The sequence below is a fragment of the Cetorhinus maximus genome, chromosome 17, assembly GCF_964194155.1.
Source record: "Cetorhinus maximus chromosome 17, sCetMax3.hap1.1, whole genome shotgun sequence".
Classification (NCBI taxonomy): Eukaryota; Metazoa; Chordata; class Chondrichthyes; order Lamniformes; family Cetorhinidae; genus Cetorhinus; species Cetorhinus maximus.
Window position 1 is genome coordinate 68,911,992 of NC_135895.1, and position 20,983 is coordinate 68,932,974.

Genomic DNA, 20,983 nt, shown 5'->3' on the forward strand with positions numbered 1-20,983 from the left:
TTATTGCTAAGCAAATGCCGCTTGATAGCACTGTTGATAACCCCTTCCATTACTTTACTGATGATCGAGAGTAGAATGAGAGTAGACTGATGGGGCAGTAATTGGCCAGGTTGCAGTTGTCCTGCTTTTTGTGTACAGGACATAGCTGGGCAATTTTCCACATAGCCGGGTAGATGCCAGCGTTGTAGCTGTACTGGAACTGCTTGTCTAAGGGCGCAGCAAGCTCTGAAGCACAAGTCTTCAGTACTATTGCCGAATATTGTCAGGGCCCATAGCCTTTGCAGTGTCCAATGCCTTCAGCCGTTTCTTGATATCATGTGGAGTGAATTGAATTGGCTGGAGATTGGCATCTGTGATGCTGGGGACCTCCATAGGAGGTCGAGATGTATCATCCGCTCGGCACTTCTGGCTGAAGGTTGTAGCAAATGCTTCAGCCTTATCTTTTGCACTGATGTGCTGGGCTCCCCCATCATGAGGATGGGCATATTTGTGGAGCCTCTTCCTCCAGTGAGTTGTTTAGCTGTCCACCACCATTCACCACTGGATGCGGCAGGACTGCAGAGCTTAGATCTGATCCGTTGGTTGTGGGATTGCTTAGATCTATCTATCACTTGCTGCTTATTCTGTTTGGCACACAAGTAGTCCCATGTTGTAGCTTCATCAGGTCGACACCTGATTTTTCAGCATACGTAGTGCTGCTCCTAGCATGCCCTTCTGCACTCTTCATTGAACTATGGTTGATTTCCTGGCTTGATATGCCACGACATGAGGTTACAGATTGTGTTTGAGTACAATTCTGCTGCTGCTGATGGCCCACAGCACCTCATGGATGCTCAATCTTGAGTTGCTAGATCTGTTCGGAATCTATCCCATTTACCACGGTGGTAGTGCCACAAAACACGATGGAGGGTATCCTCAATGTGAAGGCAGGACTTCGTCTCCACGGTGACTGTGCGTTGGTCACTCCTACTGTTGTGGACAGGTGCATCTGAGGTAGGCAGGTTGGTAAGGTTGGGGTCAAGTATGTTTTTCCTTCTTGTTTTCTTGTTGGTTCTCTCAACACCTGCTGCAGACCCAGTCTAGCAGCTATGTCATTTAGGATTTGGCCAGCTTGGTCTGTATTGGTGCTACCGAGCCACTCTTGATGATGGACTTTGAAGTTCCCCACCCTTAGTGCTTCCTCCAAGTGGTGAATTTAGTCCTGAAGATATTAACAACTTAAACAACACTGCGTTCCTTGCAATTGTTGATCAACTAGAGAATGTGGACGATTTGACGGAGAGAAGAAAAAAGCTCTTAGTTCAACATGGAGGAGCACTGATTCATCTGCTGGCGGGGGTGGGGTGGGGGGGTGTACGTGGTAGTCAGCAAGAGGTTTCCTTGCCCATGTTTGACCTGATGCCAGAAGACTTCATGAGGTCTGGAGTTGATGTTGAGGACTCCCAAGGCAACTCCCTCCCTACTGTATACCACTGTGCCACCACCTCTGCTCGGTCTGTCCTGCCGGTGGGACAGGACATGTGATGGTGGTACCTGGGACATTATAAGACATGATTCCGTGAGGATGACTGTGTCAGGCTGCTGCTTGACTAGTCTGTGAGACAGCTCTTCTAATTTTGCTACTAGTCCAGATATTAGTAAGGAGGATTTTGCAGGGTCGACAGGAGTTTGCCGTTGTCATTTCCGGTGCCTAGGTTGATGCCAGGTGCTCCATCCAGTTTCATTCCATTTTTGAGACTTTGTAGTGGTTTGATACAACTGAGTGGCTTGCTCGGCCATTTCAGAGGGCATTTAAGAGTCAACCACATTGCTTGAAAGATAGCCAATTTGGAGATAAAAAAATATTTTCCCCTTCTGGTACACTTCTGATGTGAATCTAGGGGAAGGGACCCAATTAGGAAAAGGAAGTAACATGACTCCATCCTGGGAGGAAGTGCTGACAGGTGCAGTTAGTAGTCTGAGGAAGGCCTTGATACTCCTACACTCCCAGACCCAACACCTTCTGCTACGTTTTGTGGCTTCTCACTTCCGCTAAGATGTGTCCCCTGTGAATCATGAGTCTGCGCAATTTATGCAAAATAGTGATCATACTTGACTCCAAATACCTTGGTGGGATCATTGCTGTTAGTCATTAGTGAGCAGCTCTTGGCATTTACATTGGAATCATAGGTTCACGGGTTTTCAGACCTTACATGATTATGTGCTTAGTTCCAGTTAAAAATAGGAGTTTAAACAGCCCACAGTCAAAAAGATCCTTCCCACATCCATCCGTCCAACATTTGTGGAACAATAAATTCTTTAAAGGACTGTAGAATTCCACCTGACGGTTTCAGTTGTGTGAATAAAAAAAACAAAAAAAAAAATGGATTCAGAAGGGGAAAATGGAGCTTGCAGAGAAAAGCAAATATGATTTTCAATGCTTTCAGGTGAGTTTTTTGATTTTTGTTCTGAGAAACAAAGTAAGAGGCCAAAGCCCCTCCTGCAGGCACCAAAGTAAGAGAGAGCAATTAGGAAATAAGAATCATGGGATGCCAAAAGAAAGAATCAAGACTGTGAAAGGTAAGTTTCGAGGTTATGGGAAAGTTTGAGGTTAAAATATTATGTGAGAAGTCTTGATTTTAGCGTTAAGATGTAGGAAGATGAATGAGTGAGTAAAAGCTTAAAAGGAAACAGAAAGGAAGATTAGAGTAGTAATAACCTTAGCGATATTGATAAATAAAGGCAGCAGGGGCAGAATTTTTCGCTCAGTGTGCAGGCGCGCACCCGACTCGCTTGAGGGTAAAATAGTGCGCAATGATGTTAGGTGAGCGTCCCAACGTCATAACGCACACGTGATATTTCAGTTGGCGGGCGCACACTAAACTCAGAAACACGCACGCCGACAATTAAGAGGGCTATTAAGCCCATTAACGCCACAATTAACTGTGATTTCTTGCTGCCCATCCAATGTAACGGTTGGCGGGCAGGCGAGTTGGCCAGGCGGCCTTTGCATTTTTCAGGAAACCTCATCCAAGGGCAGGATGAGATTTCAGTCATTAAATTAAAAATAATAAAAGTCTATGCACAGAATATTAGCTAAGAAATGTGCTAATAGGTGATATTAAGGGTAGAAAGCAGGATGAGCAAGGTACAGATAACCTGAGTGGGGGCTCCAAGCTCATTTCTTTGGGCAGGAGTCCTCTTCCCGTTCAACGGATTCTTTTACCCGCCTCCAATATTCTCCCTCCACCTGGACCCCTCCCTCTGGATTCTTACCTTCTCTTGATCTTTTCATTGAGAACTGTCGGCGTGACATCAGTTGTCTCAACTTCTCTGCTCCTCTCACCCACTCTAACCTGTCTCTCTCTGAACATGCTGCACTCCATTCTCTCAGGTCCAACCCTGACATTGTCATCAAACGTGCTGACAAGGGTGGTGCTGTTGTTGTCTGGCGCACTGACCTCTACCTCGCAGAGGCTGAGCGTCAACTCGCAGACACTTCCTCCTACCTCCCCCTGGACCATGACCCCACCACAGAACATCAAGCCATTGTTTCCAGGACTGTTACTGACCTCATCTCCTCTGGAGATCTTCCTTCCACAGCTTCCAACCTCACAGTCTCTCAACCCCGGACGGCCCGCTTCTACCTCCTACCCAAAATCCACAAACAGGACTGTCCCGGCATACCAATCGTGTCAGCCTGTTCCTGCCCCAAGGAACTCATTTCTTGCTATCTTGACTCCATTCTCTCTCCCCTTGTCCAGTCCCTTCCCACCTACATCCACGATTCCTCTGACACCCTACGTCATATCAACAATTTCCAGTTCCCTGGCCCCAACCGCCTCCTCTTCACCATGGATGTCCAATCCCTCTACACCTCCATCCCCCACCGGGATGGTCTGAGGGCTCTCCGCTTCTTTCTTGAACAGAGGCCCGAACAATCCCCATCCACCACTACTCTCCTCCGTCTGGCTGAACTTGTTCTCACACTGAACAATTTCTCCTTTAACTCCTCTCACTTCCTCCAAATAAAAGGTGTGGCTATGGGTACCCGCATGGGCCCCAGTTATGCCTGTCTCTTTATGGGGTATATGGAACATTCCTTGTTCCAGTCCTACTCCAGCCCCCTCCCACAACTCTTTCTCAGGTACATCGATGAGTGCTTCAGTGCTGCTTCATGCTCTTGTCTGGACCTGGAAAAATTTATTAATTTTGCTTCCAATTTCCACCCCTCCATCATTTTCACGTGGTCCATCACTGACACTTCCCTTCCCTTCCTTGACCTCTCTGTCTCAATTTCTGGTGATAGACTGTCCACCAATATTCATTACAAGCCTACCGACTCCCACAGATACCTTGACTACAGCTCCTCACACCCCGCTTCCTGTAAGGACTCCATCTCATTCTCTCAGTTCCTTTGCCTCTGTCACATCTGTTTTGATGATGCCACTTCCAAAAACAGTTCCTCTGACATGTCCTCCTTCTTCCTTAACCAAGGTTTTCCACCCACGGTGGTTGACAGGGCTCTCAACCGTGTCCGGCCCATCTTCCGCGCATCCGCCCTCACAGCTTCCTCTCCCTCCCAGAACCATGATAGGGTCCCCCTTGTCCTCACTTATCACCCCACCAGCCTCCGCATTCAAAGGATCATCCTCCGCCATTTCCGCCAACTCCAGCATGATGCCACCACCAAACACATCTTCCCTTCACACCCCCCTGACGGCATTCAGCAGGGATCGTTCCCTTCGGGACACCCTGGTCCACTCCTCTATCACCCCCTACACCTCAACCCCCTCCCACGGCACCTTCCCATGCAACCGCAGAAGGTGCAACACCTGCCCCTTTACTTCCCCCCTCCTCACCGTCCAAGGGCCCAAACACTGCTTTCAGGTGAAGCAGCATTACACTTGCACTTCCCTTAATTTAGTCTACTGCATTCGCTGCTCCCAATGCGGTTTCCTCTGCATTGGAGAGACCAAATGCAGACTGGGTGACCGCTTTGCGGAACACCTTCGGTCTGTCCGCAAACATGACCCAGACCTCCCTGTCGCTTGCCATTTCTACACACCACCCTGCTCTCATGCCCACATGTCCGTCCTTGGCCTGCTGCAATGTTCCAGTGAAGCTCAACGCAAACTGGAGGAACAGCGCCTCATCTTCCGACTAGGCACTTTACAGCCTTCCGGACTGAATATTGAGATCAACAACTTCAGATCATGAACTCTCTCCTCCATCCCCACCCCCTTTCTGATCCCCCTTTTTTCCAATAATTTATATAGATTTTTCTTTTCCCACTTATTTCTATTATTTTTAAATGTATTTCCATCCATTGTTTTATCTCTACCTTTTAGCCTATTTCGATCCCTTCCCCCCACCCCACCCCCACTAGGGCTATCTGTACCTTGCTCGTCCTGCTTTCTACCCTTAATGTCACCTATTAGCACATTCCTTAGATAATATCACCACCTTCAACACCTCTTTGTCCTTTTGTCCATGACATCTTTTGGTTATCTCCACCTATCACTGGCCCTCTATCCAGCTCTACCTGTCCCACCCCCCCCCTTAAACCAGCTTATATTCCACCTCTTTTCTATTTTTCCTTAGTTCTGTTGAAGAGTCATTTGGACTCGAAACGTTAACTGTGATCCTCTCCGCAGATGCTGTCAGACCTGCTGAGTTTCTCCAGGTATTTTTATTTTTGTTTTTGTTTTGGATTTCCAGCATCTGCAGTTTTTTTGCTTTTATCACAGAATTTTCATAATGTCTATGCTCAGGTGACTCAGGTTGCGTGGACATTTTTTTTTAACCGGGTTTAAAAATCTTTATTTGATGCTTTTGCAGTCTTCAGCTCCCTGAGGCAGCTGTCTGCCTTCAGGAAGCTTTCTGTGAGTGCTCCCCCACGCCCGCGCTGACTTCAGCGCTCGCCCCCCCACCCACCAAACCCAGGCAGTGCTGATCATATCAGCGTAGGCTTCACACTGACTGGCTGTTAATTGGCCAGCCAGCACAAAATCATGGTTGGGGGCTCATTGTGGGTGGCAGGCCAATTCCCGGTCACTCCCAGGAACGCCAGCTGCGCCTGCTCACCGAGCGAAAAATTCTGACCCAGAGGTTTTGACAATGACAAGCTGGGGTTGGGAAATGTTAGAGGATTTACTGTCAGATGAAAAGCTTTTCCTTCTACAGGTACATGAACAAGCTGTTAGAACAGCAGCGCCTGGGTTTGGCAAAAACATTCAAGTTTAGATTAAACATTGGTTTATATAGAGAATTAAAAGTTGTGGAACATGAGAAAACAAGTATAAAAACAAAAAACTACTGCGGATGCTGGAAATCCAAAACAAAAACAGAATTACCTGGAAAAACTCAGCAGGTCTGGCAGCATCGGTGGAGAAGAAAAGAGTTGACGTTTCGAGTCCACATGACCCTTCAACAGAACTGAGTGTAGTTAGGAGAGGGGTGAAATATAAGCTGGTTTAAGGTGGGGGGCGGGGGGAGAGAGAAGTTGAAGGTGGGGTGGTTGTAGGGACAAGCAAGCAGTGATAGGAGCAGATAATCAAAAGATGTCACAGACAAAAGGATCAAAGAGGTGTTGAAGGTGGTGATATTATCTAAGAAAAGTGCTAATTAAGAATGGGTGGCAGGACACTCAAGGTACAGCTCTAGTGGGGGACAATGCAGCAAGCCAAGGACAGACATGTGAAGCCCAACGCAAACTGGAAGAACAGCACCTCATCTTCCGACTAGGCACTTTACAGCCTTCCGGGCTGAATAATGAATTCAACAACTTTAGATCTTAAACTCCCTCCCCCCATCCCCACCCCGTTTCTTCCCCCTCCCTTTTGTTTTTTTCAATAATTTATATAGATTTTTCTTTTCCCACCTATTTCCATTATTTTTAAATCTACAACTAATACCTTGTCAGTCTTTCCACCCCATCCCCACTGCGAAGTAGGATGTGTAAATAGTTAATCAGTAGTTTAATGAGTAGAATGAAAGACTTGCGATGGGGGAAGATGTAATATAAAGGGTTAATACCTATTATGCTAATAACTAATATACATCATCAGTGATGTCAGATCACATGTCTCTAGAACTCAGAGAGAACTGCCTCTAGAAGAAGCCTTGTGCTTATTTGCCCCCATACATAGTTGCTTATATTTAATAAGCATTTGGAAGTTCCTGGATGCCTTGTTTCCAGTTGTCTCTGTAACACACCCTGGGACCATTTCTAATGATACTTCATGCCAGGCCCAACCAAAAATGTTCAAGGTAAGCTGATTCAATAAACAGAGTTCCAGATAAAAGCAAAATACTGTGGGTGCTGGAAATCTGAAATAAAAAATGGAAAATGCTGGAAAAACTCAGCAGATCTGGCAGCACCTATGGAAAGAGAAACAGAATTAACACTTCGAGTCTGTATGACTCTTCTTCTGAGCTCTGAAGAAGAGTCATACAGACTCAAAATGTTAGCAGAGTTCCAGAGGTGTGCATGCAGATCATCAGTTAGGCTGAACACCATACTGGTAATCATGCATTTGGGTAGAACATTCAAGAGGAATAGATGGGTAATTCTCTCTGTTAATAAGTCTGATGACCTCTAAGTATTCATATCAGTGGAGAAAAACCTTTTGTTCTTAATGCAGTATGCTATATGTTATTGACTTGATGTTCCCTGAACCACTCACATTCCGTCCTGATCCTTAAACAATTAAATGGCATTATTGTGATACTGGACAAGAAAGAAAAATGAGCAAACTTTATTTATCTCTTGCACCAAATGACAAATTATTCCTAATAACTGAAATAACAGTATATATAATTACTGAATGCCTACCTTGTACTCGGAGGCTGACTTGCCTGTGTGCAGTGCCAGCAGCATTCTTTGCAACACATGTATACCTTCCAGTATGACTGAGCTGGGCTGTACTGATGTCAATAGTTCCTGAATTAACAAGAAGTTGGAGAAAAATGCTGAATAGGCAACACCTATAACTAGTCTCTCTATATATTCATTTATTGTTCAAGAAGTAAACCTTAATGATGTCCCTGTGTTACAGCACACAGAGCACCAACAGATGTGAAAGGTAACTAGAAAAGTAACATGGTAATTAAAACATATCTAAATTTCTTGTAAATAATTGAAATATGAAAAATGTCTTCCAGCAGGCTGATTTGATCTCTCACTTGTTACTATGTGATTATGTGTCTGTTCATGAACTATTGGGTCTGCAGTTGAAAATTTCCTCCATGTTTCTGTCTCACAATGTCTTCAACTTACTGATTAGCAAGGCTAAACAACACTAATTATGATATTGGTAGAGTCACTATTAGATATGATCTGTGTAGAAATGTCTCTCTAAGGAAAGATATACTGGCATTGGAGGCAGTCCAGAGAAGGTTCACTAGGTTAATCCCTGGAATGGAGGGATTTTCTTATGAGGAGAAAGCTGAGTAGGTTGTGCCTGTACTCACTGGAGTTTAGAAGAATGAGAGGCGACCTTATTGAAACATATAAGATTCTTATGGGGCTTGACAGGGTAGATGCTAAGAAGTTGTTTCCCCTTGTGGGAAGTCTAGGACCAGAGGGCATAATCTCAAAGTAAGGGGGTGCCCATTTAAAACAGAGACGAGGAGGAATTTCTTCTCTCAGAGGGTAGTTAATCTGTGGAATTCTTTACTGCAGAAAGCTGTAGAGGCTGAGTCGTTAAGTATATTCAAGGCTGAGACAGGCAGATTTTTAATCAGTAAGGGAATCAAGGATTATGGGGAAAAGGCAAGAAAGTGGAGTTGAGGATTAGCAGATCAGCCATGATCTCATTGAATGGCGGAGCAGACTTGATGGGCCGAATGGCCTACTTCGGCTACTACGTCTTATGGTCATATGGTCTTATGGTCAGCATATGTAAACTCTGGTACTGTATAGTGACTTAGCATGCAGGTATATCCGTTTAAATTAGAGGCCTCACATTTTAAATATAAAGGAATGCAAGTAACATGAGAAACTGGAAATTTGAAAAAAAGTTAATACAAGCTGATGAGCATCTGAAAGAAAGGTTAATATTCTTGGCCTGGCCATTCATCAGTTCTGATAAATGTTAAAATATTTTTCTGTTTAGATACTGCTTGACTTGCTGTGCATCTCCAGAAATTCCTCTTCCAGGAATGTGTTTACCCAGCTGCTATTACCTGTGGATAGAATGAGGTAGCCTTCTCCTCGAGGTGGCAGCTTGACTCCATTCTTTATCCAATGAATTGTTGGTTCTGGGACACCAGAGGCAGTGCATGTAATAACAGCTGGCGACAACTTTGTTACCAACAGGTCGGTAGCTTCATCAGCAATTGAAGGGGGAACTAAATAGGAAGAAAATTAAAATGGACCAATAGTTCTATTTGTTTCAGTTAAATAAAATAGAATAAACAGAGCAAAACCAGGACTGCTGGCACTGCTGTGCAGAGTCAATTTACTCATAGAATTATAGGAATGCACAGTGCAGGAGGTTGCCACTTGGGCCATTGCATATGTGTGGCCAAGAAAAAGTTATCCAACCTTTCAGCTTTCCAGTTCTCGGTCCATAACCCTGTAGCGCTTATAACGCATATCCATGTACTTTTTAAATGCAATGAAGGTTTCGCCTTTACCATCCTTCTGCGCAGTGAGTTCTACACCCCAACTAATTACTTTAAATTTAAGCCCCTTAGCTATTGACCTCTCTGCTAAGGGAAATCAGTCCTTCCTATACATTCTATCTAGGCCCTTATAATTTATACACCTTAGTTAAATTTCCCCTCAGCCTTCTCTGTTCCAAGGAAAACAATCTCTCCTCATAGCTAAAATTCTCAAGTTTTGGCTACTTCCTCCTAATCTTCTCTAAACACTCTCTAGTGTTTTCATATTCTTTCCTGGGATGTGAACGTCACCAGCAAGGCCAGCTCTTGTGGTCCATCCCGAATTAACTTTGTGATGACATCCTTCCTGTAAGTGACCAGAATGGTACCAAGGTCCTGCTATCATTACAGATCTGTGAACGTGCACTCCAAGGTCCCTCTGCTCCTCTACACTTCCCAGTATTCTACCATTTACTGTGTTTTCCCTTGCTTCATTGCCCTGCACAAATGCATTATCTTACAGTTCTCCAGACTGAATTCCATTTGTCACTTATCTGTCTACCTGACCACTCCATTGATATCTTGAATCTTATCATTGTATTGATCTAATTAATAAGTAAGTAAAATTTAGTGAATGTAACCCCCAGGTGTAACTCCCTTCACCAACTCTTCCATTTTCCTTCAGGCATTGACATTGCGATGACTCTCATGCCTCACCCAGCACAAGTGCAGTGAAACTGAACTGAGGCTTTAAAACTTAAAATCACTAGAAACATAAAATTCATTCTTAGTTTTCTTATTGACATCAGTATTAAAATTTAACCAGCATTTGGATAACACTGAGAACATGCAGAACTCTGTCTCCCTTGAGCAGCAAGCAATATAGAACCAGTGGTATAATTCAAGTCTGTCAGTCCTGCGTTGGTCTTGGGAGCAATATTTCTCAAATCTATAGAGTAATGACATTCCACACAAGAGTATCATGTACTGATACAGGGAGATACAAATCATTTTCATCAGCATTTCACAGATTGGAATCCACTGATTTCCTTTAATAACCTGTCCACAGATTATTTTTACACTTGTGAAAGCAATGATCTGTGATTTGCACCAAAACACATGACGGTTTAATTTCTTCTGTAAGTGCACTAAATTACTTTGTGTGCTATTGTGACACAGCCATTAAACCCTTCTAAAATAAATGGGTTAAAACTGAGCTGTGTTAAAATATTGCACCAAATTACACACTAAATAGGTCTCTGCAGGTAGAATATAGATAGCCAGGTGTGAAAGATAGAACTGGATTCTAATCTTTACATGAAAGCTTTTATTTACAGAGACACATGTTACAAACATGCACCTCCAAACCCAACAATCACAGTTTCAGTCTTCTCCTATATGTAAGAACATAAGTAAATTCCCAGTTAATGCCCACCAGCATTTACATTCTCAATTAACGTCTGCTGGAGGAAATTAAACTATTGTGCCTTACACTATGAAGGATCAGGCCCAGCTTAATCTGTCAGTACCTACCTTGTACAGTAAGTCTGATAGCTCTTTGGTCTTCCCCAGCATAATTTGAGACTTTACACTCATAGTGTCCGGTGTCTTCTACAGCGGGCGAGATGATTACAAGAGAACCAGAGGAAAGCAGTCTGCAGAGAAAAAAAAAATCAGAAATTTAGCTAATTGTTCTAATTGTTTTTGTTCTCCTTACTAGAGTTCTGTTGCAATTTGCTAATGATTAAAACAAAGTCCTAAGTTTTTTTTAAAACTTATTTCCCCTCACACAGGTCACTTAATAAATTGCATGCTCTTTCAAACAGAAAGGTGGTTTGCATAGGGCATTGTTACTTACCACATTGCTGGGGCTCACAACCTTGCTCAAGGCCCACTCAGTACTACCCCAGCACACCGTAAAACAAGTTGATGAGATATGCGTCTGAACTTTAATAACTGATGACATGGTGAGCTCTTTCACTTGCTGCTTGGCAAGGGTATCCAAGCTACAGCCCATAGGCCATAAGTTGTTCACAACCTTGGCAGTCTAGGTAACTATACACAAAAAAGTCGGGAGCACTCTATCCCATCTTTGCATACTCTTTGACTGCTTGTGGAATGTGAATGGAGGCTGAGAGGCACAAGGATATTTCCCCTTGTGGGAGACACTAGAATGAGGGGACACAGTTTAAAAAGTAAGGGGTCTCCCATTAAAGATGGAGATGAGAAGAAATTCTTTCTCTTGGAGGGTCATGAATCTTTGGAACTCTGTATGAGTGGCAGTGGAGGGAAGGTCAATCAATATCTTCAAGGCTGAGGTAGATAGGTTGTTCTAAAATTATCGGGGGTAGGTGGAATGTGAAGTTGAGGCCACAATCAGATCAACCATGATCTTATTGAATGGCGGAGCAGGCTCAAGGGGCTCTTAATTCGTATGTTTGTACATGGAGTACCATTTTTTCTGAGGGCAACAAATGAATGGGAGATGGGTCACATTATGAGTACAATCATTCCAGACTTCTCCATAACCACCATCAATGGTGCCCAGCAATTAGTTGCCAGAAAATGTAACTAACTCTGAATGATCAGATAATGTCGGATTTCCCACCTAATGGGCAGTCTGACAAAAAATTGAAAGAGAAAGGTGCTAGTACAGCAGGGGAGTTAGTGTGATAGTTAAATCTATCCAACATTTTATAAGGAGTCAATGTTTTTCTTCCACTTGGGACATCTGCAAAAACATTGGAAAATGTAATTTCTTTGCATTTTATCTAGACCCAACTTAAAATCCCAATAAACAGTTTAAAACAGTCACTGCACAGAAGTAGGTAGGCATAAAATTTCATCAAATGATTCTCTTGAATTCACTTTAGTATCTCAAAATAACATACCAAAGAGACAGTCTCTGTGTTAGTTAGGGCCATGATCTCACCATTTTTTTTGCCATTTTCTCTGCTTCTGAAGGCAGTGACTCATACAGGAATAAGGATTCACAGGCACCAGACACCTTCTCATACCCTGACTACATTCATGTGAACTTGGTCAGTGAATAATTGCAGACTATTTCATCTGGAAAAGAAGGGTGAGGAAAGTGGCATAACAGCCAAGTGTCGAGCCTTACCACTGCCTGGCATTGTTCAGTGAATGAAGCACAGGCCAAGGATTCAACCTAGAAATGTGGCAGTACCAGGAGATATTTTTCAATAATTCATTGAGTTTATTGTGGAGCCCTAGTGTAACATTCTTGTTATTATTAGTATACCAAAATGATTGGATTCTTCTTAAGGAATTTTATCAATTGACATCACTAGTGATGTGGAATTCCATTGTGTTTTATATACAAATAAAGGGAGGCCATATTAAAAACAACATTGGATACAAGAATCTTTATGTGCTAATCCGGTGGTCCTGGCTGGACACAAATCAAGATATTTACCAGTGTAGTATGCTGCTAAACTGGATGACTTTAGCTGTATAAAGTGCACATGTGAATATTTCAGCTTGGACTTTTGCCAACTTATGAGTAATCTCTCTAGATATAGTAAACAGAGCATGTCCTTTGAAAGGAAGAATATGTACTCCATATTGAGTAGAAAGACACTCTGGTTGTGTGGCTTGCTCACTAGATTGGTCTGGAGATCCTTAAGCATAGTGATGGATTTAACCTGGTTGTCTAGAGGAATACAGGGGAAGATCAAACAGAAAAAGAAAGCGTACGATAGGCACATAGAACTAAGCGCTGCAGATAGCCTAGACAAATATAGGAAGTGCAGGGACGAAGTAAAAAAGGAAATATGGAAATCAAAGAGAGGGCATGAAAAAAGATTGGCAAGTAAAGTTAAAGATAACCCAAAGATTTTACCAATACATTGATGCTAAAAGGTTAGTTAAGGAAAAAGTGGGACCTATCAGAGATGAAGATGGAAACTTGTGTGTAGCTACAGAGGCTGTGGGAAGGGTTTTGAATAAATATTTTGTCTCCATGTTTACAAAGGAAAGGGAGGATGTAGATATAGTAGCCCAGGAGAAACACTGCGAGATATTGGACGGGATAGTCATAAAGAGAGAGGAAGTACTTGAAGGGATGAAATCCTTGAAAGTTGATAAGTCACCAGGGCCAGATGGATTGTTTCCGAGGCTGCTGAAGGAAGTCAGGGAGGAGATAGCAGATGCTCTGAGGATGATTTTCCAATCTTCACTAGATACAGGGGAGGTACTGTAGGACTGGAGAAATGCAAATGTAGTTCCATTGTTTAAAAAGGGATCAAAGGAAATGTCAAACAATTATAGGCCAGTTAGTCTTACATCATGGTGAGCAAATTAGTAGAATCAATCCTGAGAGATAGGATTAACTGTCATGTGGAAAGGCATGGACTAGTCAGGGATGATCAGCATGGATTTGTTAAAGGAAGGCCTTGCCTCACAAATTTGATTGAATTCTTTGAGGAAGTGACAAGAAGGGTGGATGAAGATAGTGCAGTGGATGTTGTGTACATGGATTTTAGCAAGGCTTTTGACAAGGTCCCACAGGGAAGATTGATCAGGAAAGTAAAAGCCCATGGGATTCAGGGCAATGTGGCAAACTGGATAAAAGGTTGGCTTTGTAACAGGAAACAAAAGGTAATGGTCGATGGATGCCCTTGCGAATGGAAAGTTGTCTCAAGTGGTGTTCCACAGGGCTCGGTGTTGGGACCCTTGCTGTTTGTGTTATATATTAACGATTTGGACGTGAACGTTGGGGGCACGATTGGGAAATTTGCAGATGACACAAAGTTTGGCCGAGTAGTGGATAATGATAGCCATAATCTCCAAAACGATATAGATGGGTTGCTAGGGTGGGCAGTAAAGTGGCAGATGGATTTTAACATAGAGAAATGTGAGGTCATACATTTAGGGAGGTCAGGGATTACACAATAAATAGGAATATACCAGGAGGGGTAGATGAAGTGAGCGATCTTGGCGTACAAATACACAGGCCCCTGAAGGCAGCAGTTCAAGTAGACAAGGTTGTAAAGAAGGCATATGAAATGCTGTCCTTCATTGGCAGAGGTATAGAATATAAAAGTAAGGGTATAATGTTGGAATTGTATAAAACACTGGTGAAGCCACAACTGGAGTATTGTGTGCAGTTCTGGTCACCACATTACAGGAAGGATGTAATAGCCTTGGACAGAGTGCAGAGGAGGTTTACAAGAATGTTGCCAGGGTTAGAAAAGTGTAGCTATGAGGAGAGATTGGATAGGTTGGGGATATTTTCCTTAGAACAAAGAAGGCTGAGAGGTGACTTGATTGAGGTGTACAAAATTATGAGGGGAATAGATAGAGTGGACAGAATAAAATTGTTTCCCTTGGTGGAGAATTCTAGAACCAGGGGACATAGATTCAAGATAAGTGGCAGAAGGTATAGGGGACATGAGGAAGAATTTTTTTACGCAGAGGGTAGTGGGTGTCTGGAATTCACTGCCTGAGTTGGTGGTAGAGGCAGAAACTCTAAACTCTTTTAAAAAGTACCTGGATCAGCACCTTAAGTGCTGTAAGCTGCAGGGCTATGGGCCAGATGCAGGAAGGTGGGATTGGAAAGGGTACCTGGGTGTCCTCGGGCTGGCATGGACAAGATGGACCAAATGGGCTCCTTCTGGGTTGTTCTATGGTTCTAACCACTTATTCAACCAAAAAATTGTAATCCTGCAGTATTAGTGCAATGACCTAGTTGACCTTAAAAGGTCAAACAGAGCACAAAATAGAGCCAGCTCAGTTCAGGTCACTGTAATTTTGCTTCTGGTGGATCATTCAAGGCATTAGTGGCTGCCTGTGATGTGCTCTATAGTTGTTTTAGATACCTCATAACAGATCAGTAAAACTTGATATCATGTTGTATTTAAACTCTTTGATAATGAAATAGCCCATATTGAGTACCGTAGGGACAAATATATTCGAATATTTGGTTGGATAATGTTAAGAATCATTATTTTTTCAGATAAAAAGATTTAATCACCTGTACATATTCTGATTTTGATCAATGTTGAGTAGGCGCCCATTCTTCCTCCAGCTGACTGTAGGCTTTGGGATGCCAGTAGCTTCACATGCCAAAGTGGTCTGCACATTGACAAGAACGGTGATATTGTTGAGGTCAGCAGCAATGGATGGAGGAACTAGGCAAGATCAGAGAAAACTTTGTTGTGCATTGGACAAAAAGATTGGAGAAGTCTAAAAGTAGAAATAAGTAACATCTGCTTATAGAGATAGGTAGCCCTGTTGCAGTTTGAGTTTCTACATAAATAGGTAACAACAGATGTGTGGGGCAATAGCATTCTCTCCTGGTAATGATCATTATGCACTACATGTATAATGGTATAATAGTCGGACATGAATTGTACTTCCTTGTTTATCCATAGATCGGACATGAATTGGACATTTTATCAAATGCTCGATTTTTCTGTTGTTTATGAGCAGCTTGATCACTTACCTTGTTTATATTAGAGTAGATTTCTATATAACTATAATACAAAAAAGGTAATTAACAAAGATACATTATATAATGTGTACCAGGAAAATGGAGTATGCTTCAAAAACAGATAAAAAGCACAGAGCACACAAAGGTCAAACTTAACACAAATATGAAAAAGGCAAGAGTTGCATCATTGGAAGCAGTGCTTGTAAAGCCCACACCATTCAAGCCGGTATATTTCCTCATAAGAACTAATCTTATGCATGTTTTTAGTAGCTACAGTTAGCTGGAAAATGGCAAGAATAGCACAAAACTTATTAGGAGGTTTGCCACATTTTGTTAGGTCCAAAACCAGATGAAGTCAAAATAAAAAATGTGTTGGAGGGATTCTAGCTTGAGTTCCAAAGTTTGCTTTGCTGATGATGAAAATTAAGTGGAAACTTTAACTGATGTCTCCACATCAGAAGTAACAGAGACAAATGGTCTTCTGTTTGAAAATCAGAACTTCCTTTGTTTAGGTTTAGAAATTTTCAAACTGCTCATTGAAAAAGCAATTAGGTGTTAACCCCTTAGAGAAAGATTCCTGGATGTATAAGTAATGATGATTTGCCTATGGGCTGATCCTCTGCTTATTTCTCCACACCTTGCAGTCTTGCACTTTCCTCTTCAGTTGCTCATAGGAGCTTCCTATTTTCAACTTCAATGAGCCAGAAGTAATATGACTAGAGAAAGAATACATGAGGTGTTTTCCATTGTCTTCCTCATGTGTGCTTAAAGGAAACACAAGTCCCCTCCTCAATGGATCTGCTGCCTGTAAGTGGCATTGTCCCTCGAGGCTCTAGCTCTTCTGCCATCACCACAGAAAATTCACTGGTTCCGCCATTGGCCATGGCTCATAACACTGAGCATGGGACCCTTACCTGGGCCCTTTTCCACAAAGGACAAGAGATGGCCACCCCCTGAAATCTCAAATGATCCTGTTACCAAAATGTGTCAGTAAAAACTTATGACTATGACCTTAAGAGTATTTACCGTAGACTTGTACATCAATTCGCTTACGAGCTGTTCCAGCTGTGTTGGTTGCCATGCACAGATAACGACCTGTATCTGTGACTTGAGCTGAGTCAATATGCAGAGAACCATCATCTAAGAGTGAATACCTAGTGAGGAGAAAGTATTACCTTTATATAGCATTTCTTTCAAAAATGTCTCAAAGTGCTTCACATTTAATTACAATTAATTACTTTTGGATGCAGTATCAATTACTCTGACCCTACCTAATAACCTACTATTCTACTCTAGTGCTATCTATCTTTCCCAGTATTTTGTGCACCTTGGTATCCTCTCTGATAATTCCTCCTAGTTCCCACACCCCTGCCAAGTTAGTTTAAACCCTCCCCAATAGCACTAACAAATCGCTCCACAAGGAACTCAGTCTTGGGCCTATTTAAGTACAACCCATTTGGCCTGTTCAGGTCCCATCTCCTCCAGAGCCGATCCCAATGTCGCAAGAATCCAAAGCCCTCTCTCCTACTCCATCTCTCTAGCTACACATTCATCTGCTTCATCCTCCCATTTAACTGTGTTCTGGTTGGTCAATTTCTCCCAGGTAAGTCATGAATAGAAGCCATGAGACACAAGGGCAACAAGTTTACCAAAGCCAGGTCATGGGGACAGGGTGCAAATATTCCTTGGACTGCATTATGATCTATCATAGTGATAGGGACATGCTGTGAATGATCCCTGGGCTGCACTATGATCTATTAGGGCCACTGAAAAACATTTCAAATCCTGTTACTTTTTTAAATTAAGAAAAACATTTATTATTAGCATTTCTCTAGATTTCCTTTCCATACTCCCACCCCAGAAAAGCAAATCAAATGGTGTGTGAAATAACTTCTGACCGCAGGTTACTTGTTGAAATAATGGCACCATCCTTTCTCCAGGTGACTTGGGGAGCTGGTACCCCACCTACTACACAACTGAGCACCGCTGGCTGGTTCATGTGGACGGTCACTGTCTGTGAACCTTCTTTTATTGTTGGAGCAACTGTATGTTCAAAACAACAGAGGATTAGTACTAATTTAGTATGGTTATATCAGCAATGTTTGTCAAAAATAAATGATCTTATTGAAAAAAACAAGGGGCGGAATTTTATGGTCCCGTCATGGCAGGAGTGGGGCCGGAAAATGCGATGAGTCATTCAAAAGTCCATTCACTTCAGCGGGGCCATACAATTCCGCCCAAGGATCTTGAATTGTTAGCAAAAAAAACATTTAAAGCCATATTGTATAATTAGCAGTAAGGGTGACCGATAGTGTCCTTGCATTTTCAAATTCATTTTAACTCCTTATGCACGAAAGTTATTTAATTTCACTGTTCAGAAGTAACATTAACTTGATCCTAGCTTTGTGATTGTATTCTGGTAGGAGTCTTGTCTGCATGATGCACATACTGTGTTGGGAAATCTCAAATGGAAAATTGTGTACAGGACATCTGCAATTTTCCAACATGTTCTCCTGGTTTGTGAGGCTCCCAATTGACAATGCAAGCTTGAAGTAATTGTGGAACTTAATGCTCTCCCACACCGCAGCAGTGAGTTTGGAGGCGGGGGGGAGCATTGAATTGGGCAGGAGGGTATGGGGTGGGGACCCTGCCACCTTCTGGTTTATGCCTGATTAAGTCTGTGGCAGAAAGATTCGTGAACAGCCTTCCACCCAGACTCTAATTGAGACCCTTAAGTGGGCAATTAATGCCCAGTAAAAGGCCTCAATCCAACCCGCCACCGCCACTATTTGGGATGGGGAGTTGCCATACAAGGAGCCTGAAAAGCAAAACATTGTCAGGTTTGCTTGCAGGTTTTTGGTGGGGGTTCCCTCTTCAAGGGCACTCAGTGCCTGATTGAAGGATCCGGCATCGGGAAGGGGGGTTGCCCACTGAGAGCCACCCTATTGTCCTTTCTGCTGATGCCCTTCTACCCCTCTGGCAACCCCATCCCACTCTTACTCACCTAGGCCTGGGTGTCCTTGTTGATCCTGGGCCTCTGGTGGGTGCATTATCGGTAACTGCCACTGCTCCTGGTGGCACTGACGGCAATGATTAGCTACTGGCCCCTGATTGGCCAGAGGTTCTTGGGGGTTGGGGAGGGGCAGGGTCTCTGCCCCTGGGGTCCTCAATCCCAAGGAAGGCTTGACACTAGCCACTTAAGTGCCTGGTGGACACTTAATTCCACTGGGCCTTTCTCAAAGGAGGCCAGTTCTTTATTTGGTGAGCAAGACCCCATCACAAATATCAGATTCTGCCCAATGACTCTTGGGTCCCTATGATTTTGCAGATGCTGTCTATTGATTAGATAAACCTTGAGTCTTATGCTCTTACTCTTCCTTTGACTTCAACAATTCTTCTGTGATTATGCCATCGATTTTAAAATCCAAATAGCCATTTGCATTTCACAATGCCCATCCATTTTTTCCATGATAACAGAAAACTAGTGACTGTGTTAATAACCATTTCCCTTAGCCGGAGATGAGAAGGCTATGAATGTATACTTACTGTTTACTGCTACGGTAAATTCTCTTGTCGTTTTTCCTGCAACATTGCTTGCAACACAAGTGTATTGGGCTGTATCTGCTAGCTCAGCATTATTAATCTGAAGGTATCGTCCGCTGGAGAGGATGCGTAAACGAGGGGTGGCCTGCAAATTTAATTAAAAAAGCATGAAGTCACAACTGATACTTGACACGAGTAGGAGCACGAAGGCTTGAGGTGAGCAGGTGCAACCAAGTACTTTGGTTGCTCTGAATTCTAATTGCTATCAAAATGTGTAGTAAACTCTGCTGCTGGTGTCCCAACTCATACCAAGTCCTGTTCACTCATTACATGTGCGTTGGTTAATCTACACTAGTTTCTGATTAAGCAACGCCTTGATTTTAAAATTATCTTTGGGCTAGAATTTATTGCCACCCCATTGGGCATGTTTTCGGTGGCGGTGGGGTGGGGGCAGACCACACAAAATATCGTGTGTGACTTGGCCACTACTTTCCCGCCCACCCCCGACCCAGTCCCCATGATACAGTGGGTGAGTAAGGTGCCCCCTAGCTTGCACACCCTTAGGTCAATTATTGCCGACTTAAGGCCCTTAATCCGCCTCCACTGCTTTAATATACTGGACAGTGGAAGGCGGGCAAGAGTGGAAAGGTCGTTTTTTAACAAATTTGGTGAAAAGGTGGGAAGGGTGGTATGCCCTTTGGAGGGTGCCCAGTGCGCATTGGAGGCACGCACCCCCCTCCCCTCCACTCCCCCCCGGACCCCAGATGTTACCTCTTTCCTTTGTGCCTCCCTGCCTGGCCCCCAAAACCAGCATCCCACCCTTATCATTCCCCACTTCCCTGGAGTGCTCAATCCCTCTCTGCCCTTGAAACCTGGGACTTATCTGACTCTGGTGTCCATTCTCAATCATCATGGGCCTCCTTGCAGTGCCCACTACTAAGTTCTGGTGCTGCTGGGACTGCAAGAGCTCTCGAGGGTGGGACTTCCTTCCATTGAGGGCCAGAAGTCCGACCCTCAGCTTGTTTAGGCTGCGGGCAGTGTGTTATTGCTGTGGGGTGGCCTTTTTTAAAGTTGGTGCATTGGTTTCTGACTGATTTTTCTTCCTGTGGTCAAGCAGTATGCCCTCCCGTAAACTTCAGCCCCTTGTTTTCAAATTCCTCCAAGGCATTGCCCCTACCTATCTCTTCAATCTACTCTAGTCCCAGAACCCTACGAGATATCTGCCCTCCTCCAATTCTGGCCTCTTGAATTTCTCTGATTTTAATTATTCCACCATTGGTGGCCATTCCTTCAGCTGCCAAAGACCCTAATTTCTGGAACTCTTTCTCTAAATCTCTCTACCTCTCCCTCCTCATTTAGGTCCTTAAAACCTAACTTTTTGACCAAACCCTAATGTCT

General features: G+C 43.3%; 1 protein-coding gene across 6 annotated transcripts in view; it reads right to left on the minus strand.

The window, feature by feature from the left end:
- hmcn1 (hemicentin 1) overlaps positions 1 to 20,983 on the minus strand; it is a 701,874-nt gene that overhangs the window by 103,485 nt on the left and 577,406 nt on the right. For all 6 annotated transcript variants that reach the window (XR_013579326.1, XR_013579325.1, XM_078561403.1 and 3 more), the window contains exons 72-78: positions 19,589 to 19,730; positions 17,941 to 18,085; positions 17,069 to 17,196; positions 15,584 to 15,740; positions 11,122 to 11,243; positions 9,169 to 9,333; positions 7,817 to 7,924 (exon numbers count right to left, since the gene is read on the minus strand). Coding sequence is in view for 4 of the 6 variants with exons in the window: in XM_078561403.1 (XP_078417529.1) it covers positions 7,817 to 7,924; positions 9,169 to 9,333; positions 11,122 to 11,243; positions 15,584 to 15,740; positions 17,069 to 17,196; positions 17,941 to 18,085; positions 19,589 to 19,730 (967 nt within the window). In the remaining 2 variants the exon portion in view is untranslated. The remainder of the gene's footprint in view (positions 1 to 7,816; positions 7,925 to 9,168; positions 9,334 to 11,121; positions 11,244 to 15,583; positions 15,741 to 17,068; positions 17,197 to 17,940; positions 18,086 to 19,588; positions 19,731 to 20,983) is intronic.